We start from the raw sequence: 24630 nt of genomic DNA, 5'->3' as shown, positions 1-24630 counted from the left end.
TAGGTAAGCTTCAGCTGGCGACTATATTCAATCCTATATTGTTTTCTTCACAAAATCACCAGCTCACACACACACACACAAATCCTATATGTTGAGACCAACTTGTAGAAAATGATGTGCAATAGAAAGGTAAAAAAAAAAAGACATAAAACATTTTCATGGTGAAGAAGAAAAAAAAAGAACTGTAAATTGCACAAAGCTTTTGCTGCTGCAGAGCCAGCAGTTGTCAATCACCCCCTCATTGCTTCCCTGTTCTCTTGATCCTGGAGAGAAGGAAGATAGAAACTGTTTTCCAAACAAACAAGCAAATAATAAACAAACAAAACCAAATTCCAAACAAAAAATAATAAAAATTAAAACATGTTGAATATATGATTATATGATAAATCTTGGTTTGTTGAGAAAAAAGATGTAAACAGGAGGCCAAAAGATAGTGAATATTTTTATCTCCATGCTTGGATTACGAAGTGCGGAATATTCTTAAGGTTTATTGCTTGCTGGAGACATGAAAAAGTGAACACTCTGTATTAAGTTCCTATTATTTCTACATGATTCAAGAAAGCAGAAGGGACGTGTTGCTATTTAACATACATTGTATATATGCTTGTCAGAAAACTTCTGGTAAGCTTTATTTTATTACATGGTCCATTAGTAACTTCCATTGTTTGCATTACTGCTCTATTAAAACAAAAAATGTGTATTTCAACTAATACGACTAATAACAAGCAGTGTCTTTTGTATTATTACCTAGGCTGCAGTAAACTGCATAATGCTTGGAAGGCCTGAGAAACCATGAAAGCAAGCAGACATTTTAAAATCACTTTCCAAATAATATATATCATGTATGTCCAGAATAACTGACAGCTGTGTATGTGCAAAACAAAAAATATTCGTGCCTGTATATTTGCATCTTCCCATCAGTGTATATAATTTAATTAAGAACTTTTCTGTGTGAGAAAAAAATAAAATTGCTTGGAATCCATTTTCAATAGTTTTTCAGGAGTGTCTGAAAGATTGAATTGATTATTTGAAAACAATCCAAAATATGTTGCACAGGTCTTCTGCAACTAACCCTTAAGTAAACTAAGTGTGTGACATTAAAACAGTAACTTTTGAAAAGAGACTGTATCACAGAGGTTACAGCATTTACCTGTATTTGATATAGAAAAAAATGTGGAATCCTAGGACATAAACTGAGAGGAAGGCAATTGCAAATACAAAGTCTCAGTCTCATTTCACCATGTTTGTAACATTGGCAGTTCAGGATCTTAACATCTTACTTAGACCCCACCTCACCTCTTCAGCAACAGAGGTTTTGATACGGGCACTTCTATTTACCCAGCCCCATTACACCTCTCTATGAAACCCTTATTCAGGAATTCCGCATATACGGAAAACATACGTAACAAGACTTATGCTAAGATTAATTAATTAATTTCATCTGTGGAAGACAGAGTACAATCAGCCCTGAATTACTTTTGCAATCCATAAACTCCTGAAATAGCTATTTTGAATTCACTTGCTTGTGGCAGGTAACATGCCTATTGGCAGTAGGCAAGTCAATAGGTCAATATTGTCAGTTCACATCTGCCTATGCACTGAGCCTCTTCAGGGCTGGTGTGTGTCCCTACCCCCATGTCATGTTGGTAGAGTAATAACTTTGTTGTCTCAGTGCACCACACTTGTGCCTCTTCTCCCCAAGAGTTTTGTCCATATGAATTCTGCATGCCAATGGTTAACTGTGTATAGCAACTGACAGTTCCTTTACAATTTAAAATGCAAATAAAAAGTACATTTTACATCTTCTCGCACCTTAACTAGAATTTGATTGTATTTTCAAATCTTTTCCCACCAACTGATAATGCAATAGTTAAGCTTTACAATCAGGGTTTTTTTCAATAACATAGAGAGAGACACCTGTTTTGATTATAATATACAGTGAAATTAATTATCTAACTTCACGTTTGTTTATACAATTAACACTACAGTATCTTACAAAGCATTATCATAACAGGTTGCATAAGACTTAAAATTACACTTTTCCTTTTTTTATATATGATACAGAATCAGAGAATCATAGATTACCAGGTTGAAAGGGGACCTCAAGGATCATCTTGTCCAACCTTTATAGACAAAATCATGCTATAGACAAGATGTCTCAGCACCCTGTCTATTTGAATCTTTAAAGTGCCCAGTGCTGGGAAATCTACCACTTCCCTGAGGAGATTATTCCAGTGGCTGATTGTTCTCATTGTGGAAAATTTTCCTTTTGCATCCAGTAAGAATCTCCCCAGGAATAACTTGTGGTCACTACCCCTTGTCTTCTCCATGTGACTCCTTGTAAAAAGGAGTAGCCACCCTTTAAATACTGGAACATGGTGATAAGGTCTCCCCTGAGCCTTCTTTCCTCAAGGCTGAACAAACCCCATTCTCTCAGCCTTTCCTCATATGGCAGGCTTCCCAGTCCTTTGATCACCTTTGTGGCCCTTCTCTTGACCCTCTCCTTCTTGTCCATATCTTTTTTGTATAGCAGAAACTAAAACTGAACACAGTATTCCCGGTGTGGCCTGACAAGTGCTGAGTTGAGTGGAATAATGACTTCTTTATCTCCACTGGCGATGCCCTTGATGTAACCCAGCATCCTTGTGTCTCTTTGTCACAGAAGCACACTGTTCACTCATATTGAGCTTGCTATCCACCAGGACCCCTAGGTCCCTTTCCAGAGAGCTGTTCCCCACCCAAGTAGAACCCAGCCTGTGCTGTACTCCTGAATTATGTTTTCCAGGTTGAAACATACATATATATAGACTCTATATATTTCAAAACCTATTTTGTGTTCTAAGAACTTTATATTGATAAAAATAAAGCAGCTGTTACAATCTTTTCAGGGAGAATTTTGGACTGCACATCTCAGTAATTATGCAAAATGACAAAATACTAATTGGGTTTTATCTAGAAAAATAGGAAGATGTAAATAGCACTTTTTAGTGCCCTATCTTCTGTTTACATTGTTCTTTCTGCTATCATCTTACTTCTCAACCTCCTCATAACAAAGCTTACAATAACCGGATTACTACCATGTGTAACTTATCCCTCAAATCAGTATATCCTTTATTAATGCACTAACCACAGTCTTCATATACATCTTAACACTCCCTGTTTGTCTTTTTTAACTACACACAAACAGCATAAAACAATTTATTCCTTTCTTACATTATTTCAATGAATTTTATATATGTTTCTATTTTCTTGGGTTTTATAATCAGTATGTACTGAAAGTATCTTGGTGCCCATTTAGCATACAAAAAAGTCCTTCAGGCAGCACAGTAAACTTGTAGAACCTACTATTCATTTTTATCCAATTTTGCTTTAGCAGCTGAAAAATGCTGTACAAAATATGGGATGAATATTATTTAATTATTATAGTTTGTGAGAGCTGTATAGTTACACAGCTATTTTTAAAGAAATCCTCCAGATTTTGTATGACGGCTAAAGAAATATAATTACCCAGAATCTAGTAGAGTATTTTTATCTCTGGAAAAAAAAAAAAAAAAAAAAAAAGCATACCCTGAAGCAGAAGTTCCAAGATGCTCTCTTGCATTTGCATGCTGTCAGCTAAAAAAAACAAGACTGTAATTTTCCAATATCTGCTGAGTTTATTGTCTTGAAAAGTGCAGTTGTGGAGAGGGTACACCTGTGAATGTGCTTTGTGCAACAAAGGGTATGTCACAGGCTATGAGATGTCAATAGAAATCTGGCATTCAAATTCTGCTTTTTTAAACTCTGCATGTTGGAATGCCAACAGATGTTTCTGTTTCTTTTCCTTATAACATTTATGAAGGTAACTTTCAAATATAAGCAGTGATAAATAAAATATTTGCTTCACTGGTGGAAGTTGGAAATTAAATCCTTGTTTAGTGAAATCAGCGTAATTACAATGCCTTCAGTGGGATCTCAATCATACCTTGTAATTTCTGTCCTCTATGCTCATACCCACAGAACACCAGTTGGTGCTCTTCCTTGAAACAATCTTCTGTTAACAGATTAGTGCAAAACAAGCAGGCTACTGATAATAAAAACTTTTGACTGAAAAAGTAATATTAACCCTTGTATGGAGGTGATACAAGTACTATAGGCCAATTAAGTACATTAAATGAAGCACATATGCTGCACCTCAAGCATCAGTAGCTGTGTACTACCTTCTACAGTTTTCATAACTTTTTGAACTGAGTCAACAATCAATCAGAACATTGTTCTTGTCAAAAATGCGCGATGATACCCACTAAAAAGCTGAACAAATTGGTGATGTTCCCACATTTGTTTTAGCTGTATAATATAGATCACTGGCATGTAAAAGAGTAATCAGACAACAGAACTGACAGCAGTGTTTTACAGTACTCCATAAATGTCATGCCTGAACAGATGACAGAGCAGCACTGAAAGTAATGTTTGCCTTCCAGCTCTGCAGTCCAGATCCAGAAAATGACTGAGGAACCCAAAACAAGACGCCAATGAAATTAATGCACCAAAATCTGAAGTTGTGAAAAGCTTCAGGATCAAAAAGCTTCCAGAAAGTCTCTTCGTAACTTCAGTGGTATTTAGACATCTAAGACCCCCAAGTTTCTGACCTTTAAAGGTCTCTAATTGTTTAATAATTGTATTTACTTAGAGATGGAAAATAATTTTGATTTTGGCAAAGTCAAACAACTCACAGCTCAACTCATCTGCAAGGTAGGCAATAGTCACTTGAAAGATTTAGTCTCTCACAAATTGCTGTATTGCCCACCAATTCTTCTGTGCCACATTCAGTGACAGACCCCTGCTTGTTAGCACAAGCAGCATACCCATCCTCTGATTCAAATGTTGTAGGCATGGTAGAAAAGCAAAATGTGAACTCAGTAAGAGTTCTTTCAAAAAATGGGTTTCAGGTGCTTCAGGAAAGGACCCCTGGGCCAAGTCTGGATTCCACAAGGGGACAGATAAATAAAAATAAGCCACTGCAATGTGGCATATTCCTGTGCTCTGGGTCTTTACCAAAACTGACCTTGAACTGTGCAAGAAAAAGAGAGGTAAAGAGAGAAAGACAGAAAGATATTAAGGAAATAAAAAAGGCCCCTTACCTCACTTTTAAATTCCCTTGCTGTGGCTGTCCATCGTAAATCGACAAAATATCAAAATCTTCCTCAAGGGCAAAAGTATGAAATGACAGTTGTATCCTGTTACGTTCTCCTGTGATAATGATCCACGTGCAGTTGGCATAATTTGGATAACCATGAGGAAATCCAGGGCTTTCTATAGTACCATTTGGTCCCTGTACTAAGCCTCCACAGTTCTGACCTGAAAAAGAAGAAAGCAAAACATCAGGTATTTTGGTGTTTTTCCCCTCCCCCAGTATATATTCTTACGTGCCTAATAATATGTAAATTTAATTCCATAATCATAAAATCATAGAATAGTTAGGGTTGGAAAGGACCTTAAGATAATCTAGTTCCAATCCCCACTTGCCATGGGCAGGGAAACCTCACACTAAACCATGTCACCCAAGGTTCTGTCCAGCCTGGCCTTGAACACTGCCAGGGATGGAGCATTCACAACCTCCCTGGGCAACCCATTCCAATGCCTCACCACCCTCTCAGTAAAGAATTTCTTCCTTATATCCAATCTAAACTTCCCCTGTTTCAGTTTGAACCCGTTACCCCTTGTCCTATCACTACAGTCCCTAATGAACAGTCCCTCCCCAGCATCCTTATAGGCCCCCTTCAGATACTGGAAGGCTGCTATGAGGTCTCCACGCAGCCTTCTCTTCTCCAGGCTGAACAGCCCCAACTTTCTAAGCCTATCTCCATACAGGAGGTGCTCCAGTCCCCTGATCATCCTCGTGGCCCTCCTCTGCACTTGTTCCAACAGTTCCATGTCCTTTTTATGTCGAGGACACCAGAACTGCACACAATACTCCAAGTGAGGTCTCACGAGAGCAGAGTAGAGGGGCAGGATAATGTGTTCTAGATTACAAACACCATATAAAATTGCATTTATATAATTCTTTCTTCTGGACTCGAAATCCTCAGTGCTGGATTTTCTGAAACATGTACTATCTTTTCATGCAAGGAATCATTATTTGAGGTTATGTAGTATTAACAGTGTACGACTTATTCATCCAAATGTGAAATTTAAGCATTAGCCTTGATGCCATAAATCCAACAGACTGGTGGTTTTAATGCTGGAGACTGCTCAGAACTTTTTGGTGAATGGCATTTATAAAGTTTTCATATAAATACTAACGTATTAGAGTTTCTGCTGTTTTGAAACATACTTTCAACACAGAGAGCAAAACGTAGACACACGTTTATTACACATTCTGTTGCAACCAACATTAAGATTTTTATACTTCAAAAACACAACATTTCTGTGGTTTTATAACATTTTTAATGCCATCTTTATTGTGATCAGGAAAATGTTATTTTTAATTTTTTTTTAGTATTCTTAAAAAAATTACACCAAGGGTTTAATTAACAGGCATTTGTGACTGGTTTGTACATCCTACAGCCCTTGTGGTGGTACGGTAGCTCATTAACAGGATGTCCTCAGCAAGAAACCTTGACTTACAGTGCACACTCTCATTAATTTCCTACTTGATTTTGTTAATACCACACACACCAGCTGTACTGGCTCATAGCTGGAGAGAAGCATTAATGAAATATTTGAACAGAGGAAAGTTTAAGGACATCCTGTGAACTGTAACGCTTGGATTATTACATGCATTTTAAACACTTCAGAACAAGTATAAACCCAGCATTTTATTGTTATACCTAAATGAGGCTGCTATTTTTTTTTAACTTCCCAGCAGTGGGTCTCTGAGACTGAACTTTTTTGAGAGCAGTGCTGTCAAATGATTTTGGGAAGTTACTAAATCTTAATAAAATGGATTTAAAAAAAGGGATTTGCTGCTAAAACTAAAGAACTAATAGGTAATCATTTTCTGCTCAATCTCAAATATAATGAAAACTCTAATGAAGAGATAAATAGGCTATTGGGATTCAAGAAGCCTTTAAAATTAAAGTCTTCTCTAGTATATCTACCAATTGATTTACATTAATGAAACATTGGTAATATCAAACATTCCTGAAGAAGGAACCTATTACACCATGAACTTAGCATGAAAGTTTCAGTTATGTATTGTTCCCTGTAACTTGTCAGCACTCTTGCAGATGCTTTGCATTGTATTCCTCTTCCTACAACCACAAGAGAAATGTCATACAAGTGTCACAAGCAATTTAAAATAATTCAATTACTACAGAAATAATGTTCTGAAAACAGAAAAGCAAAATTATAGTGACAGCCCACCACCCTAATATTCTAATAAGTCACTTTGTCTTCAACATCCAGAAATTGGTTTGTGTAAATCACGTATGCCCTGCAAGCCATGCTGCACAGCAGCTTTCCTACTGCTCTAGTGTGAAAGGGCTGCTTTGAAAGAGGAGAGCTCTCAAGTCTAAGTTAGCAATTCACCTAAAATCTATTAAAGACAGAACCACCTTTTAGGAGCAGAAATTTGTAATTCTGGTGTATGAAGAACATAATGCACCATACGTAGTTGCATATGTAAATGCCGTATGTTCACTGCATTTCTGACTTCTAGGGAGACAAACAAATTACCTCCCCAATCTCTTAGGGAATCCTACATCTGGTTTACCATAAAGCTGAATATTGCTGGGGTAGAAAGTGAGCCCTCCCACCCCCAAAACAGCCATAACCAACAGCTTCCTTATAGAGGCACTTGCTATCTTCTTGCAGTTTTTGGAACTGTCAGTGATTGCTCTGAGTTTTATTCAAAAAAGCTGCTTCGTATTCCTTACTGTAGATTCAAGTTATTGTGCATTATTTTCTTGGAAAACAACCAAACTAATGACAAACGAGGCAGATAGCATTTTACTCTGTTAAACTTAAGCATTTCTTACCATGCACAGCCTTTTCTTTCTCCAGTTTGCTTTTGCTCTCCTGTATATATATCCCCCTGGTTTTGAAACTATTCATAAACATGCTACCTATTCTCTTTGCACCCAAGAAATATGATGCAAAGGAGAACCATAAAGGAAAATCATTACTGTGAAATTCTATTTAGGTTTGCTCTTAATTTTATATGCATATATATAAATACATACTTATTTACTTAGTGTTCAGTAAAGACACCAATAAAAATCCCAGAAATTTAATAGACAGTTAACTCTTAGCAATCTTAGCAAACCCACTGACAATTGCAAAGAAGATCTTGCTTCTGAACTAAGCAATACTCAAAAGACACTTTAAGATCTGTGCAGACCCAGAAAACTGACATCCTTCCAGGTCTGTCCCTGTCCAGTTAAGACATCAAGCATGTTAACAGAGAAGTATTTGGAAAAAAGGATCAGCTGCTATCTGTATAATACCTATTTTGTCAATATATACAAGTCTGAAACCTTCAGAACTGTCAAATGTTACACCTCCGCTGAGGAGTAAATTCACCATCAAATCACCTAAGAGAGATTCAATAGGAGAATAACTTGGAGAGCAGGAAGAGACTTATGGGTGACAGCTGGCAGCAAATTAGGACCTGGCAATGCAATATCCCACAAAAAAAAGCATTTTCTGACTTCAGTGACACCACAGACCATTAAGAGGACACTAATGAGATTAATCAAGAATATTTTGTTTCTTATGGGTGTCTTAATAGCATAAAGTGTCAACAAAGTAGAGAAATGGAACACACTGTCAAGAAAATATTAAAAGAATATTAGTATCAGCAGAGTTTAAGTAGTTGTGCTTTGCTGAATGTAAACACAGAAGACAACATAGGCTGAATATGAGTGAAAACACCCTAAAAAAGTCTACCCATGCAATTCACTTAATTTTTTTTTGGCCCTTGTGTCAAATAAAAAAATAAACGTTGCCATTTTTCACAAGTCATGCAGTCATTGTGTACAGCACCAGTACACTGAGTTATTTTAATTTTAAAGGTGTATTAGACTGCCAAAAAATTTATTAGTATGACACTGCATTGTTGTTTATATGAATATAAACTACGCTGCTAGCATTAGCTGTCATATGTTGTCTGTAAGATATTTCAGAACAGCTATTTTAATTTTACAATATAAAAAGTGTAATTTAAGAAAACTGATGCTCTTGGCTTGTCGTTGAAAATTGTTTACACTTATTTCAGCCTTATTTTATCTTAGGAAGGTTCTTTTCATATCCATACCAGACCAGCCCTATTCATAGCTACTCAGGTTCAACATTGCTCAGTTGTGACCCCTTGGTGAGAGCTCACCAAGAAAACTTAAAAGACTGCAATTTTGCCTTAAACACTGAGGTCAAAAGGGTTTTTTACTGATTCGCTAGGAATCAATAAAATTTAAGTACTGTTTTGTCATAAGATTTTGAATAAACCACACAAAAGACAAACATAAAGAGGGTAGATTCAGATTTAGGTTAGATATTAGGAAGAAATTTTTTCATGTGAGGGTGGTGAGACACTGGCACAGGTTGCCCAGAGAAGTTGAAGACACACCATCCCTGGAAGTGTTCAAGGCCAGGTTGGATGGAGCTTTGAGCAGCCTGCTCTAGTGCAAGGTGTCCCTGCCCATGGCAGGGGGGTTGGAACCAGATGATCTTTAAGGTTCCTTCCAACCCAAACCATTCTGTGATTCTTCAAAAATATTCTAAAGATTGGATTTTTTTTTCCTGGGCCTTTATATTTGTCATGACTAGGTTTATCACCTCCTACCCCCCGTTTACCAGTATCTAATAATTAGAACTAGCAAAGTACAGATTCATTCATTTTAATTTTTTTTCAAGTTTCAAATGCTTTGATAAAAACAAGAAAAAAAGAAGACAATAATCTCTCTTCTTGTAATTCACGAGGTATTTGTGGAAGAGTGATATATTTATACATACATAGAGATATATATGTATATATATACATAGTTACATAGAACACTTTTTTTTGCAAGATGTGGGTTTTGAACAAGCAAACTATAAAATGCGTCAAAACTAGCTGTAGTAAAGTGAGTGATGTTACAGATATTTTGAACAATCATCATAAAGAAAATTAAGTCCCATTTATTCTTCTTGTGACTGTGAGTAGCATATTCCATTCCACAGCTACAGAGGAAGGCAGCAACTAGTAGTGAGGCTGAGAAGAGATGTCTGGGAAGATCATATCTCCCTCATTCTTTAGATTCTAATATGAGGTACAGTTTTATTAGTAAATTTAATAAGCAAATAAGAACACCTGCACTCAGCCAGATCAAAGGTTCATTCAGCTCAGTATCTTTCCTCCAACATCAAATCCAAAGGAGATACGAAGGACTGTGCCAGAAAACTCCCTTCCCCTTCAAGATCTGCATCTTAGGGATTTCTTAAAATGGACACATTCCAGTAGCCTCATCTATCTGTTTAATAGCCCTTGAAAGATTACTTTTCCATGAACTCTTCCAGTCATGCTCTGAGTTTATACTAACTTCTAGGATCTTTAATGCATTGTAGAGGGAAACCTAAAACGTGAAAAACCCTTCTCTGTGTTTCTCCAGCAGCTACCATCTGTGAGGTTCATTTTATGCCTACTAAGCTTTTGTATGAAAAGTGGAGATACAGATGACTTTATTGATGCTTTCTATGCCAATTACCATCTTATTGACCTTTATCATATCCCAGACTCTTTTTTTTCCAAGTACAAAAGTTCTACTTTATATAGCTATTCTATGTACTAAAGCCATTTTATCCCCTTTCCCTGAACCTTTTGCAGCTTTGTTATACCCTTCATGAGACAGAACTTCCTGTAATATTGAAAATGTATACATATCACTTAGTGATATATTTAATCCCTTTTCTGCTCTCCTACAAATTTGATCTGTTCTTTTGCTAAGCTAAACATTAGCTTGACATTGCTATAGCGCTATGAACTATAACCAAGATTCCTTTTCTCCAGAATTACAGTGAGGCTAGAGCTGTTCATCTTACATGGAAATTTAGGAATTTTTTTTTTTTCCACTGTAGATATCTTACAGTTTATAACTGTGTGCATCACATCCATCTACTCTGAATTTCATCAACTACACACCCCCTTACTTGGTTGCATAAGGCCTTTTTTGTAATTCTTCGCAACTGGTTCTCATCTTCATTAACCCTTAACTTCCTATCATCATGGTCACTTCACTGCTTTCCCCCTCTGCAGATAATTTATGAGCGTTCTGAATAACACAAATGCCAGCACAGATCTCTCTGGGAAGATATGGTGACTCCGTCCATTATGAAAACTGGTCATTTTCTCCTATCCCTAAGGCACAACTTTCAGCCAGCCTTTTAACAATGTACAGACTTCCTCATGCTCCTGATTTCTTTCCTTTACAGTCTTTACTAGGGAGACATTCACTTTTTGAATGTCTTTTGGAATTCTGATCACCTTTATTTCCATTCAGGCTGACTTGTTCAGAGAACTCCAATAGCTTTGAAAAGCATACAGTCTTAAAATAAAGTCTTGATTCTTCTTGAATGTATTACATTTGACTATGTGTCAATTGACTTGTTTATTTAATATAGATTCCTAACACAAGTTTGGATGCTGGAAAGGGACTCTTCATTAGGGACTGTAGCGATAGGATAAGGGGCAATAGGTTCAAACTTAAACAGAGGAAGTTTAGATTAGATATAAGGAAAAAATTCTTTACCGTGAGAGTGCTGAGGCACTGAACAGGCTGCCCAAGGAAGTTGTGAATGCCCAGTCCCTGGCAGTGTTCAAGGCCAGGTTGGACAGGACCTTGTGTAACCTGTTCTTGTGAAAGGTGTCCCTGTCCATATCAGGGGAGCTGGAATTAGATGATCTTAAGGTCCCTTCCAACCTTTACCATTCTGTTATTCTATTCTAGGATTCCGTTTCAGGTGTTCCAGCCTTTAGTTCCTTAACTCATCCTCATTCTCTTTTAAATTTGGGCATCTCAGGTGAATTGAAGCTGGAGTTTACCAGTGCAGCAATTTTTTCCTTGATTGTCTTAAACACTGGATAACACATGCTGTTTGTGACAATGCTGTTTATTTTGTCTGGGTTTTTTCCATAAGGTGTTATACCAATTTTTCTTTAAACAGATGCACTGAGGAGTTTTCCACAGAGAACAGTTCAGGCATGGGAATTCTAATGCATATATTTATTTTGCTGTCTTTGTTAATCTTCCTTTTATGTGTTGAATATCTATTTGCCCAGCAAGGCTCCTTTGAATGCTACTTGCTGTGTTAAAAACAAGAATAATTTTTAGCTCTGCAATGTTGGCCTGCAATGCTCTCGGACACTAATGTTTTATTTCCAGGAAAGCCTTCAGAAAGGGCCCAGCAGCCCCTGAATCTTACTGGGATCTTGCTGATACACATGCCTTCACCTACCTTACCTTGGGATTAGCTTCTTCTACCAGTCTGCATAAAACAGCATTAATCACTTTCTTTGCATATATAACAGGATGAATCCCTGAGTCCATCATCTGTTTTATCCTTATTTGTGACATCTTAATCATAAGAGTCAGTGCCGTCCTGCACAGAAAATTGAAATGCACACCACTCACATCCCCACAGCACCTCATGTTTGCAATTATATGGCAATTATATTACATTATATGACTCCTCTAATTCATGTACGTGCACACTTGCAGGAACTTTGGCACTGCAGTAACAACCACAACTTAAATAACTTTGAGCAGCAAAGTTCATGACAGCAAGTTTTACAAATATGACTTTTAACAAGAAAGCTAAAATCCAAATGTTTCTGATAGTTCAAAGATGTATTATGCATACATAGAACAAAATAACGACTTCCAATCGAATTATATCAGGTAACTACAGATTTAAATTGTTGCCACCATCAATTGAGACTGCGGAGCAGTACATATCTGCCAGACATAAGTAGGTGGTTGCCCACCTTGTTGCAACCATCCCTTTTCTTTTGTGTTTTCATAGGCCACCTTGATATTTTCTCCTTCACTGATGCCCGCTGTAAGCTCCCAGCACTTCCTGCCTTCGCCAAGGCCTGCAGGCCCACGTTGGCCCCTGCCACTGCCGAGCACAGGGTCTTTATTGCCTCTTCCTCATCAGTATATCCCAAAGCCATCTTCTGACAATGTTACTACCCAATAAAATTGTTATATAACTTAACTGCAATCAAGAGCATGAATGTCAAATGGACAGAGAGGCAAAGGCACTATTTTCTGAGGACTGTTTTAAACAGCATTAGGTTACTTCAAGCGTCGTTTAAAAATCAGTTACTAAGCAAACCTCACGACACCATTATAAGGCACTTTCCAAGGAATTAATCTAATCAGAAAGTACCAAGTTCCTTTTAATTTAGGTATCACTGAAGATTATTCACAATACCAAGCCACTGCGTTTTCTGGCAAATCTGAAGCACACCTGGCTGCAGTGACAGCATGAAGACCTCGTGAAATGGCTGTCTGCATCATGCTAGTGTCTGTTTGCTGTGTCTGCCATCGCCTTTCAACAACAGAGAGAGCTGGAGCCTGAGAGCTTCAGTACTGCATGTATTCAAACATATTCAAGACAGTCCCAGCCAAATGTGAAATGAGAACAGTGTAAATTTACTCACTGGCTGGACCATGGGCCAGGGGACTCATATTCCTGGGTGCCAGTGATCAGAGAGTGACACCAAGTGCCAGCCACAGGTGGGACCTGGGTCAGAACCTGTCTGGCTGCGGTGCAGCACTGGGAGGCCAGCGTGCGTGTGTCAGTGAGTGAGCAAATGCCGGCTGTGGTCTGTCCTGATCACCTGGCAAGCAGGTGGTAATGAAAGGAAGTCAGGAGGGTTTCTCCAAGGATGAGATGGTGGGAAGGTGGCTACTGTGGATCAGGGGAGCTGTGGCCTGCTGTGTGGGTGGGTGGTCCTCCATCCTGCTCAACCAAGAGAGTGGAAACAGGATAAAGCGGCTGGTGCTGTTTGAGCTCATGTGGGTGCTGAGTGTGTCTGCCTGCATTTATCCATGTAGCTGTATACACATGTATGAGGTGCATACGTGTGCTGTGTGTGTGCACCTACTGGGCATGCATTCTCAGCCTGGCCACTGCCTACATCTGAGGCACAGAGGGGGCAATCTTACCTTTATCTGCTGTCAGATTCAACCCTTTCTAACAACATCAATTGCTTCTGAATCTTTAAATATTCTGTAGCTTGGCAGCTAAAGCTAAAAGTAGAGAAAAAAAAAAGGCCGCTAAATTGCAAAATTTAGATTGATTTCCTTTCAGAAAGGAAAACGGATTCATTCAAACCCTGCAATTTTTGGTAGTGACCAGTCTAGGACCTTCACTAGGCCCATTTCACATGAGATGAATGGTTGGCAAACGTTAGAATGCAGATAATAACCTTAAATTCTGGTGCAGACATTTGCAAAGTGACTGCAACTTCATCAGTCTAGAAAACGTTTTAAATTCAGACCTTACTTCTAGCTGCAGGATATATATTCATTGATTATGTTGATGAAACAGAAAAGCTACTGTTCTTAAAGTCTCAGGTTAGTACTCTAAGAATCAGGCAATAGCTTTGTGCACAGTTTCCTATGTATATTTAAGCCTTTATCCATCACCAAACTGAAATTATATTGTCCTGAAGGTTAAAGATAACTATTACTATTCAGCAAGAAGTTCGTAAACAAATCCTGCCATAATGGTAGCTTTGCTGTGTACCAGAGCAAAACATCTTAATTGTTGGTATGTAGAAGTTTTTTCTTTATTTTAATGAAGTTCCCAATGCCGAAATGCATATTATACATCAGCTGGATTACAATGCCATTACAAATTGAACAGAAGATATTTCATGTTCCCCTTTCAGTACTGAAATGCCTAAAAAGACCAATAATCAGTATTCATACAAGTTAAAAGAAATAAAATGCAGGAAAATATGTTTCTTTGCAGGAAAACATTTTTTTAAAGGGCTTTTAATATTATGTAAAATATCCAGTCTACACCACCATCAATTCAGTGCCACCAGCTGGTAGAGACAAAAAAAAAAAAAAAAAATACAATGCCATCATTTTTCCCTCAAGGCTACACCTTGAAAATCCTTCCTTCTGACAGAGCAATAATTTCTTAGTTAAAAGCAACTAAATTATAAGAAGGTATTCTATCCCTTTTCCTTCAAAAATAATTACTTTAGCCCAGTAAAGCAAAGTTATCTAAATTCTCTTTGTTCTTCCTTTGCATTTACTCCAATTGTTTTTAAGATTCATCAAAATGAAGGAAAGAAAAATATATTAAAAAGAGGGAAACAATGCAAGTTGATATCAGATTTGGAATACATAGCAGATGGTGTTAAAAAAAGTTTTTACAAAGGGTAAGATCCTATAATGCTGAGCTAAAGACAAATGTAGTGCCCTTTAGAACAAGACTATTCTTCATAGATGCAAACCCATTCTGCAGATGGAGATCACTGAGGACAGGGTGGATTTTATTTGTTTACTTTTCTAAAATAAAATAAAATAAATTGAGGCTCTAGGTAAACATCACTATTACTTTACAGTTGCTTAGCAACAGCTGGTGGAATAAGTGCATGATATATAGCTCGGTTAAATAAAAGGAAAGTGCTGATTTCATTGTTTGTGAAATACTGAGACAGTAATCCAAATTCTCTTCTGAGCTTAACTGGAAGAGGCGCAACTCAACTGTAGGCAAGCTACTCTGAGAACTTTATTTCCCTTCTGCCAGACACTGGCAACATACAGAATAACTGTCTCTACCAAGCTGATCACTTCAGTATTGTCACTTTGACTTTCATTTTTTATTGATGCCACTCTTCCAGTCCACTTCATTGACAGCCTTGCTCACATACCAGGATTTAACAGCAGGTTTTTTTATTACCATCTTTGTCACTGGATGCCTACATCATAAGGCTGAGAATTGTAACACAGTTCAAACAGTTTGCTTTTATACTATTACTAAAAGAACATATTATCAAAAAGCCCAGTTCTGAAAGCTGGCAAAAATCCATTTGTCTCATTGTAACTACTCCATGAGCATCGTCTATGTTAACTACCTTTTCCTCCCTGACAGTTACTACTTTGTGCATCATTTCTGTTATCCAGCAGGCTTTTCAGCATTTTTCATCTGCTCGTGACTATAGAATCAGGCAAAAAAAGGTTTCAAATTTGTTCATCTCTCCTACTTTAATTTGTTCTTTCTTTGCATATAAAACAGAGAGCAGAGTCAACTGACACCAATTGAGGACAAATACTGTCTTCCAAATTAGATTGCTAAGTAAGTCATAACTTGAGGAAAGAGAATGAGTGGCAATAAATTCCTCATGAGAGAAGCTTAATTTTCAAAGATAGAAAAGTTTTTTTTGGAATAGAATTTAGAAAGATCAGATGACATTACATTGGATTTTAACATTAAAACAATCAATCACGTTTGTTCATACAAACACATTTTGCAGGAAGAATTTCAGCTTTCATGTTAAAAAAATGGTATTTTAGGTATATTATTTCCATACACATAATTGTGCTTCTTATTTAGATTTGTTTTCTATATAAATCAGAACATGGGCACTACTTTTGTATGCAATGCACAGATAAGAAAGAAGATTTCTCCTTTGAAAAATCAACAACATAACATAGCAAACAATATTACAGCATTAGCAAAAATGCTAATTAGTTAAATATAATCAAAATATAGGTAGCATGACAACATGTGCATGTGCAAAATACAAACTTCACTGCACTTTTAAAGTTAGTAAATATAAAACCATACACAATCTGTGAGATTCATTAACATTATGAGGGTGGGAATGATGCAACAGACACATATTCCCTGGAGATGATAAATTCAAAGTACAGCTGCACAAAACATTCATGACTGGAACTGAAATGGTGTATTCTAATAATCTTAACCACAGGAAATTTAGTACCTTATGTTTTGTATCTTACAGATATGTTTGTACACTATTAGAGTAATTACTGATCTTAATGGGGCAATATAATGGAATGGAGGATGATGCAGCTCTGTGCCTGAGTCATGATGTCAGTAGCTGACATTTATGGACAGCAATATTTAGAACGGAGTAGCTAACTACGATGTTGCAGCATCAATAACAAACACAATTGCATGAGTAACTACAGGTGTGATTCCAAATCCTTTAGCCTTATATACACCAGTTCAAATGGGTGCCAAAATGCTGCCAGTCTGATTCGGTGCCCACAGTTCATACTGGAGTAAATGACTAAAGAATGAAAATTTTTTCGGTATCTTCACAAGATCTAGCTTTATTTCTCCCATACTAAGCACAGTTTTTCAGTTTTATGTTTTCCACTATGTATATCTCAAGCAATTATTTAGATTTGCAAATAGTAGCAAATAATGTTGTGAACTGTGACAAAAATGCAAGTAACGTTTGCTTTAAGGTACACTGCATTAGAATAATGCTATCTAAATAATAGTGTATATAGTACATCTATTTACTAATTATTCAGCTCATACACATGATTCAGACAGGTTACAGAAATAAAACTTTACACAATGAATTAAATACAAATGAATTAAGAAACTTAGATGGTAATACAAACTGGAACTGTAAAACATGCAAGAGGATATTTATGATATCACATACTTAAATGATTTCTTCTAACAGTGGAACACTTAATGAGATACTGCACTTCTCCCTGGTTTGCCTATATTACATAATTGTTTCTTACAGAATTATGGTGGGTACTGTTTTGAAATGCCAAATAGAAAAATTGCCCAAATATTCAACAATTTATGCTGCGTGAAGCCCATGAAATTGCACAGATTGAACTTAAACTCTGCCACAAGACCTTAAGGCCTTTTCATCTCACATTAAGCCTCTGCCCTCACATTTTGCCTGTACCTCACAACACACAAGCACTATCTCAGGGACTAGTTCTGAACTGGATTGCTCAAAGGGATTTTTAATTCTTGATTAAGGCACATTTGAAATAGGTAGAAGAGATCTACCCTCTGCTGGAATACTATAAGCAATACCCTGTTCATTTTACATGAAATACTGTACAAAAGAAAAAAGCCACCTCCTGCATCACTGACTCATCCTCTGGAGCCTATGTGACTGACAGGAAACAAGAGAGCCAAAAGAAGCACAGCACATCATAGATGTTATTCATGTTGGCACTGCTAAAGCTGGTTGTGTCAGGGTGGGTGAAATGCAGGCTGATCTGCCATCTCTGTGCCAGGTTTCTGGTGCAGAATTGCCCTTGGACCTGAGACCTATTCTGATGTTTATAGTTACTGCTTCCACAAAATGACATGGAGATGGGTTTCTCTAGAAAATATTTTATTTACCACTCATGGGAGATAGCATTATGGCTCATCCTCCTTAAGTTCTCTTAGAAGGCATTCTCCACTAATGCCAGTAATTTTCTGTGCAATGTAGAAATACACCACTGCCTATTCTTTCTCTAGGCCTAAAATAAAAGTGTTCATATTTGTGTTCATCTAGAGATCTAACTTTAATTAAACTAGAAAGGATATGGGGGTAATAGATGGTGGAAGAGGTTGATCCTCAGACCCTAGCCTTTATGAACAGTAACACAACGTGTCTGGCTATTGAAGTGTGCAAGAGAGTGATCATACTCCTATTGAAGTCAATGACAAAGATTCTGTGGACTTCAGTGAGAAAAGACCAGCTTTGTACATACAAGCTCAGATTCATTATATATCTGACTAGTTTCTAGAAAGAGACAATATCTGAGAGGGAAACAATTGGCATGGCTCAACAGAAGTGGACATGCCTTTGGGAGATTGCGCATGGCCATCACTAAAAGGAGGATAAGACTGAAATGTTAGCTTTCACTCATGTTTCATCAGATTGCATTATGTCATGCTGGTTTACATCTCATCTGGCAGGCACACTTCTGTTACAAAATATAAAAAGAGAAAGTAGTGATTTGAAAACAATGTGTTTATTTTAGTTGCAGTGAATAGTTAATGAGCAGTTATGACAAAACAAGATTTAACTAGTTTAAAATTATTCTTTTCCCTAAAAGTAAAAAATCTTGCCAACATTACAGTTTTTATACAAGCAACTATAAACTATTAATTCAATCCACATTGTACTACTTATTAGACTGCAGCTGCATGACTTGACTTACTCTAGAAATTCTGAAAGTGTGCCTCTATTGTGCCCTTAGCATGCCTGACTCTCAGTTTACCCTGCTATCTACAGCTTTCCTTATTCAGGGGGGAATGTAATCACCTGTTTATGAAAAACACTGAACATATGGTTCTTATGGCAGAAAATACAAAATTAAATTTTCCACAGTGCCTTGCTGGACAGACAGCCAAATGCTTTCTCATGCTTCGGCTATAACAGGGTAACTATAATATCTTCTTTGTGTCATTGTAACCTATACTTGAAGTTCTATAATTCATGGTATGGTTATCAGCTAGAGTCACCCAGTCCATACAATGTTCTTACAATGTCACAGAAAAATCTGAAGTATTAGGATACTTTAAAATAAATGTAAGGTCCACTGTATTGTACAGTTTTTAGTCACAATCTGGTGATGAATGACCACACTTATAAAATTTTAATAAATAAAATTATTCAAAATATAATCAAATTTTTTTGTGGTTATTGCCATTTGATATAGCAAGTATTTTTCCACGTTCACATTTATAAAGCGCTGATTTTGTAGTCTATTAGAACTAAAGCCAGGAAAGAAAACATCAAAGGTCACATATAAAAGTATAATCACGTTACTTGAAGAACACGAGACATCTCCACACACACTTTCCAAAGGTCCTCTTGGTGCCATTTCTAAAAGAAAATGTCATCAACAAATCAGGTTTATTATTAAATATCTTTGATTTATCTCAGCATTGCCCTCTTCAAGCCGAATGTCTTTGTGTCACACTTTGTGGCTTTTCAGTTGATATGAGCTGGCATGTCTTCGCTAGCTGCATCAGATCAGATCAACTATAACACCAGTTGAATTTCCAACACATACACTGATTCTACCATCAACCTTTCTTCCCTCCTTCTTTGCTTTGGTTTTCAAAAGCTTACTTGGTAAAGACATTTTATTATTTACTCTTGAATCTGATCATCTTCATAATACCCTATTAATTACTTTGATATTTCTATGCTAATAAGTTAAAACACTGTACAGAGAATAAGTAATTATAGAATAAGGAATAGGTCTGTTTACTGTATTTGTTAAATCTTTTCTCAGATTGTTTGTTTGTTTAATTCTATGATGGATGCAATAGATGCCAAATTTCAGCTGCCTTTTCACTTGCTCTGATTTACAGAATGGCTATCTGAAGAGCTGCAGAAAGACACTGTGATACCGAGAAATTCCATGCTGATGCAGGCACAACAATGGCGTACCCAAGCAATACCCATTTTTGCACACATGGCAATGGGCTCTAAACTACCTAATAGGACTCACGAGAACGATCACAGAGTAGCTGGAGTGTTGAAGTAAGGTGTTAATAAAACTGCAAGAATCAAAAGGGTGAACAGAACTTTCAGAATTTTTAGAGGTAAAGAAACAGAAAGTATCATTAAGCCCTGCATATGCTCACTGTCTAATCTGAGTTCTGCCTGCAAGTTCAAACTCACAATCTTATCAGAAAAGGTGCAGATAAGAAGTACAAGGATGCTTGAAGGTATGAAATAGCTTGCATTCAGGGAGACTGAATAGACTCAGATTTTCTAGCCTGCAAAGGAGACTGCTGAAGGGGAAAGTGGGAGAGGTCCACCCCTTTATAAGGCTAAGAAAAAGGTTCTTCTGTTGTTTGTCTTTGCTTTCATCTCTCAAAACTTGACTTCTGCTGATAAGTTCAAAACAAAAGGAGATCTATTTTCACCTAGTGCATACTAAGCAATGGAACTCATTTCAACAAGAAAGTAATTAGACTGTATCAAAAGAAATTAGAAAAATAAAAAGTCTGTCAGAGCATTTTAAAATGACAGATACAACCTCTGGCCTAGAAAGTCTTCCGGGCATGCATATGTAGAAGAAAGAAGGCATATCTTGGAAAGTATGCTTAAACTCTCCTTACAGATTTTCTAGGCATCTCCTATTAGCCAGTGACATAGATAAGATACCAGACTTGATGGACTTCGGCCAGACCCACTATGCTCTTCACGTCACTGTCCCGAACGTATTACTGAAGAGGGAATACCCCTTAGCACTCTTAAAGCATCTAAGGTTATCCAAGTCAGATTTGAATTGCATCAAAGGAATAGGTTTTATGCTTTAACACTTTTGTTCTCTTCTTCATTGAAAAACATGAAAGAGCTGCTCATTATTAAGGAGAACATCAACCATCTTTAACATTTGGACACTCTCCCGCATGACATCCTTGTCTCTAAATTGGAGAGACATCAATTTGATGGGTGGACCACTCGGTGGATAAAGAACTGGCTGGATGGCCACACACAAAGAGTTGTGGTCAATGGCTCAATGTCTGGCTGGAGACCGCTAACGAGTGGTGTCCCTCAGGGATCGGTGTTGGGACTGGTCTTGTTCAACATCTTTGTCGGTGACTTGGACAGTGGGATTGAGTGCTCCCTCAGCAAGTTTGTCGATGACACCAAGTTGTGTGGTTCGGTTGATATGCCGGACGGAAGGGATGCCATCCAGAGGGACCTTGACACGCTTGTGAGGTGAGCAGATGCCGACCTTATGAAGTTTAACCATGCCAAGTGCAAGGTCCTACACCTGGGTCAGATCAATCCCAGGCACAGCTACAGGTTGGGCAGAGAAGAGATTCAGAGCAGCCCTGCGGAGAAGGACTTGGGGGTGTTGGTTGATGAGAAAATGAACATGAGCCGGCTAAAGTGTGTGCTTACAGCCCAGAAAGCCAACCGTATCCTGGGCTGCATCAAAAGGAGCATGACCAGCAGGTCGAAGGAGGTGATCCTGCCCCTCTACTCTGCTCTCCTGAGACCTCACTTGGAGTATTGTGTACAGTTTTGGTGTCCTCAACATAAAAAGATGTGGAACTGTTGGAACAAGTGCAGAGGAGGGCCACGAGGATGATCAGGGGACTGGAGCACCTCCCCTATGAAGACAGGCTGAGAGACTTGGGGCTGTTCAGCCTGGAGAAGAGAAGGCTGCGTGGAGACCTCATAGCAGCCTTCCAGTTTCTGAAGGGGGCCTATAAGGATGCTGGAGAGGGACTCTTCATTAGGGACTGTAGTGATAGGACAAGGGGTAACGGGTTAAAACTTAAACAGGGGAAGTTTAGATTGGATATAAGGAAGAAATTCTTTACTGTGAGGGTGGTGAGGCACTGGAATGGGTTGCCCAGGGAAGCTTTGAATGCTCCATCCCTGGCGGTGTTCAATGTCAGGCTGGAGAGAGCCTTGTGTGGCATGGTTTAGTGTAGGGTGTCCCTGCCCATGGCAAGTGGTGGTTGGATCTAGATGATCTTAAGGTCCTTTGCAACCCTAACTATTCTATGATACTATAATAATATAACTCCCTTGCTGAACTAGCTGGACTAGCTTTAAGTTGCAGAAAGCCATAAAAAAGTTTAATAAAACACCACAGTATTTTTTCTGAAAGTCTTTCCTTACACAGACAAAACACTATATGAATATTAGAGGCAAAATACATGTTTTTCTCACAAAGGAATGAAGTTTGCTATTACAGGACAGCTCTTCGATTAGTCAATTAAGACACAGCAGGTTTTGAAATAATTGGATAATAGCCAACTGCAAAATTGGAGAAGGTGACTGGAGCCTTGAAATACTGAGTTTGCATGGTGGGAAGATATTCCTTGAAGCAAAACTTATGTGAGACTGCTGTTGTGACATATAACCTTCTCAAACATATTTACCTTTCAAAAAGGGTAGTGACTGAAAAGTCCTTGAACAAAACTGGTTTTGATTTATAAGACACAGATTTGCCTTAAGGTGTATAGAAGATGTGTTGTCAGAACTGTGAAACCCATGTATGCCCAAAGTGGAGACAGGAGATTACTTCTTACAAAGACAAAAATACTTGTGCAGAACAGCAAAGGAGTAGATGGGCACCTTCAGCAGATGTTTCGTTTCCCAAGAGTAAGAGTTTCCATAGCATCTGTGCAATTAAATCTGGCTGAATCAGTGTTTCTAAAATAAGCAGGCAGGTGATGGCGATATATTCCTGCAGGCTTAGTTTATATGTAAGAGATAATAATCTGTGTGTCATTTCTAACATAACTATATAGATTTCAGATTGAAAATAAAGAAAACTTTAATAAATGTATTTTTTTTTTCTTTTTCCAGCTTGAGCATTTTTTAATGTTTCAAATGAGGACATCCTGATTTCCTCTCTGGGATAATGATGCAAAGTTCTTACTAACCTGCCTGGCGATTTTTTATATTAAGATAGACTCTTTTTTCAGTACTTTTTTTTGCATTAAAACCAGTTGCTGATAAAAGCATTTCCAATGAATTCCATACATATATATATTTTTGAGTTTATGTGCTATTATTCTTCAAGGATATCTGCAGAAATAACATTTTTATTGCACTTATTGGTGTTACTCATGACTTTGTGGAATAGCACCATTTCTTACAAGAGTGGAAAGACATGTTTTAAGGCTTTTTTCTTCCAATTCCTAGAATAATATTAAAATCTACTATTTCACTTGAATGCACAAATATAATATATATTTCCTTACCTACTTCCACTTTAGAAAAAATTCAGAACTAGAGGAAAACAGTATCTTTTCAATGTTAAAATGTGTTTGGGAGGTGGAGTCACTGTATATCTCTGCTATCTGTATGAAAATATAGACTCACAGAATGGTTTGGGTTGGAAGGAACCTTAAAGATCATCTGGTTCCAACACCCCTGCCACGAGCAGAGACACCTTCCACTAGACCATGTCGCTCAAAGCTGGAGCAACTGGTCTAACATGGCCTTGAACACTTCCATGAATAGGGCAGCCACAACTTCTTTGGGCAAGCCGTTCCAGTGTTTCACTCCCTCACAGTGAGGAATTTCTTCCCAATATCTAATCTATATCAACCCTCTTTCAGTTCAAAGTCATTTCCCCTTGTCCGATCACTACTTGCTCTTATAAAAAGTCCCTCTCCAGCTTCCTTGTAGGCCTCTTCAGGCACTGGAAGCTGCTCGAAGGTCTCTCTGGAGCCTTCTATTCTCCAAGCTGAACAAGCCCAACTCTCTCAGCTTGTTTCCATAGGAGAGAAGCTCCAGCCCTCTGATCATCTTTGTAGCCCTCTTCTGGACTTGATCCAAAAGGTCCATGTCCTTCTTATATTGGAGGACTCAGTGATGAACACAGTACTCTAGGTGGGGTCTCATAAGAGTAGAGTGGGAGAATCACTTCCCCTGATTTGTTGGTCACACTTCTTTTTATGTGGCCCAGGATACAATTGTTCTCTGAGTTGCAAGTGCACATTGCTGGCTCATGTCCAATGTTTCATCTGTCAGTAACCTCAAGTCCTTCCCTGCAGGTCTGCTCTTTCATCACCCAGTTGGCAGATCTGGATTTGACTCCCTGAATAATTTCTGAGTTTTAGCTAATGATCCAACACAGAATACAGAAGATCTGAGATCCAGGACTAAAATGTAGGCCTTTGCCCCACTAGCAGAATTTCAGCTGAAGCAAGCTGGAA

At 37.8% G+C, this 24630-nt stretch overlaps 1 protein-coding gene across 1 annotated transcript in view; it reads right to left on the bottom strand.

Annotated features, from left to right (window-relative positions):
* The window catches only part of CSMD1 (CUB and Sushi multiple domains 1), a gene marked incomplete at both ends in the record, with an annotated part of 1184444 nt that overhangs the window by 960580 nt on the left and 199234 nt on the right, over nucleotides 1-24630 (bottom strand). Inside the window, one exon of the mRNA XM_080616376.1 lies at nucleotides 5121-5337. Coding sequence (XP_080472502.1) covers nucleotides 5121-5337 — 217 coding nt within the window. The remainder of the gene's footprint in view (nucleotides 1-5120; nucleotides 5338-24630) is intronic.

Source organism: Psittacula echo (genome assembly GCF_963264785.1).
Source record: "Psittacula echo genome assembly, chromosome: 4".
NCBI lineage: Eukaryota > Metazoa > Chordata > Aves > Psittaciformes > Psittacidae > Psittacula > Psittacula echo.
This window is presented reverse-complemented; position numbering and strand designations above follow the sequence as displayed.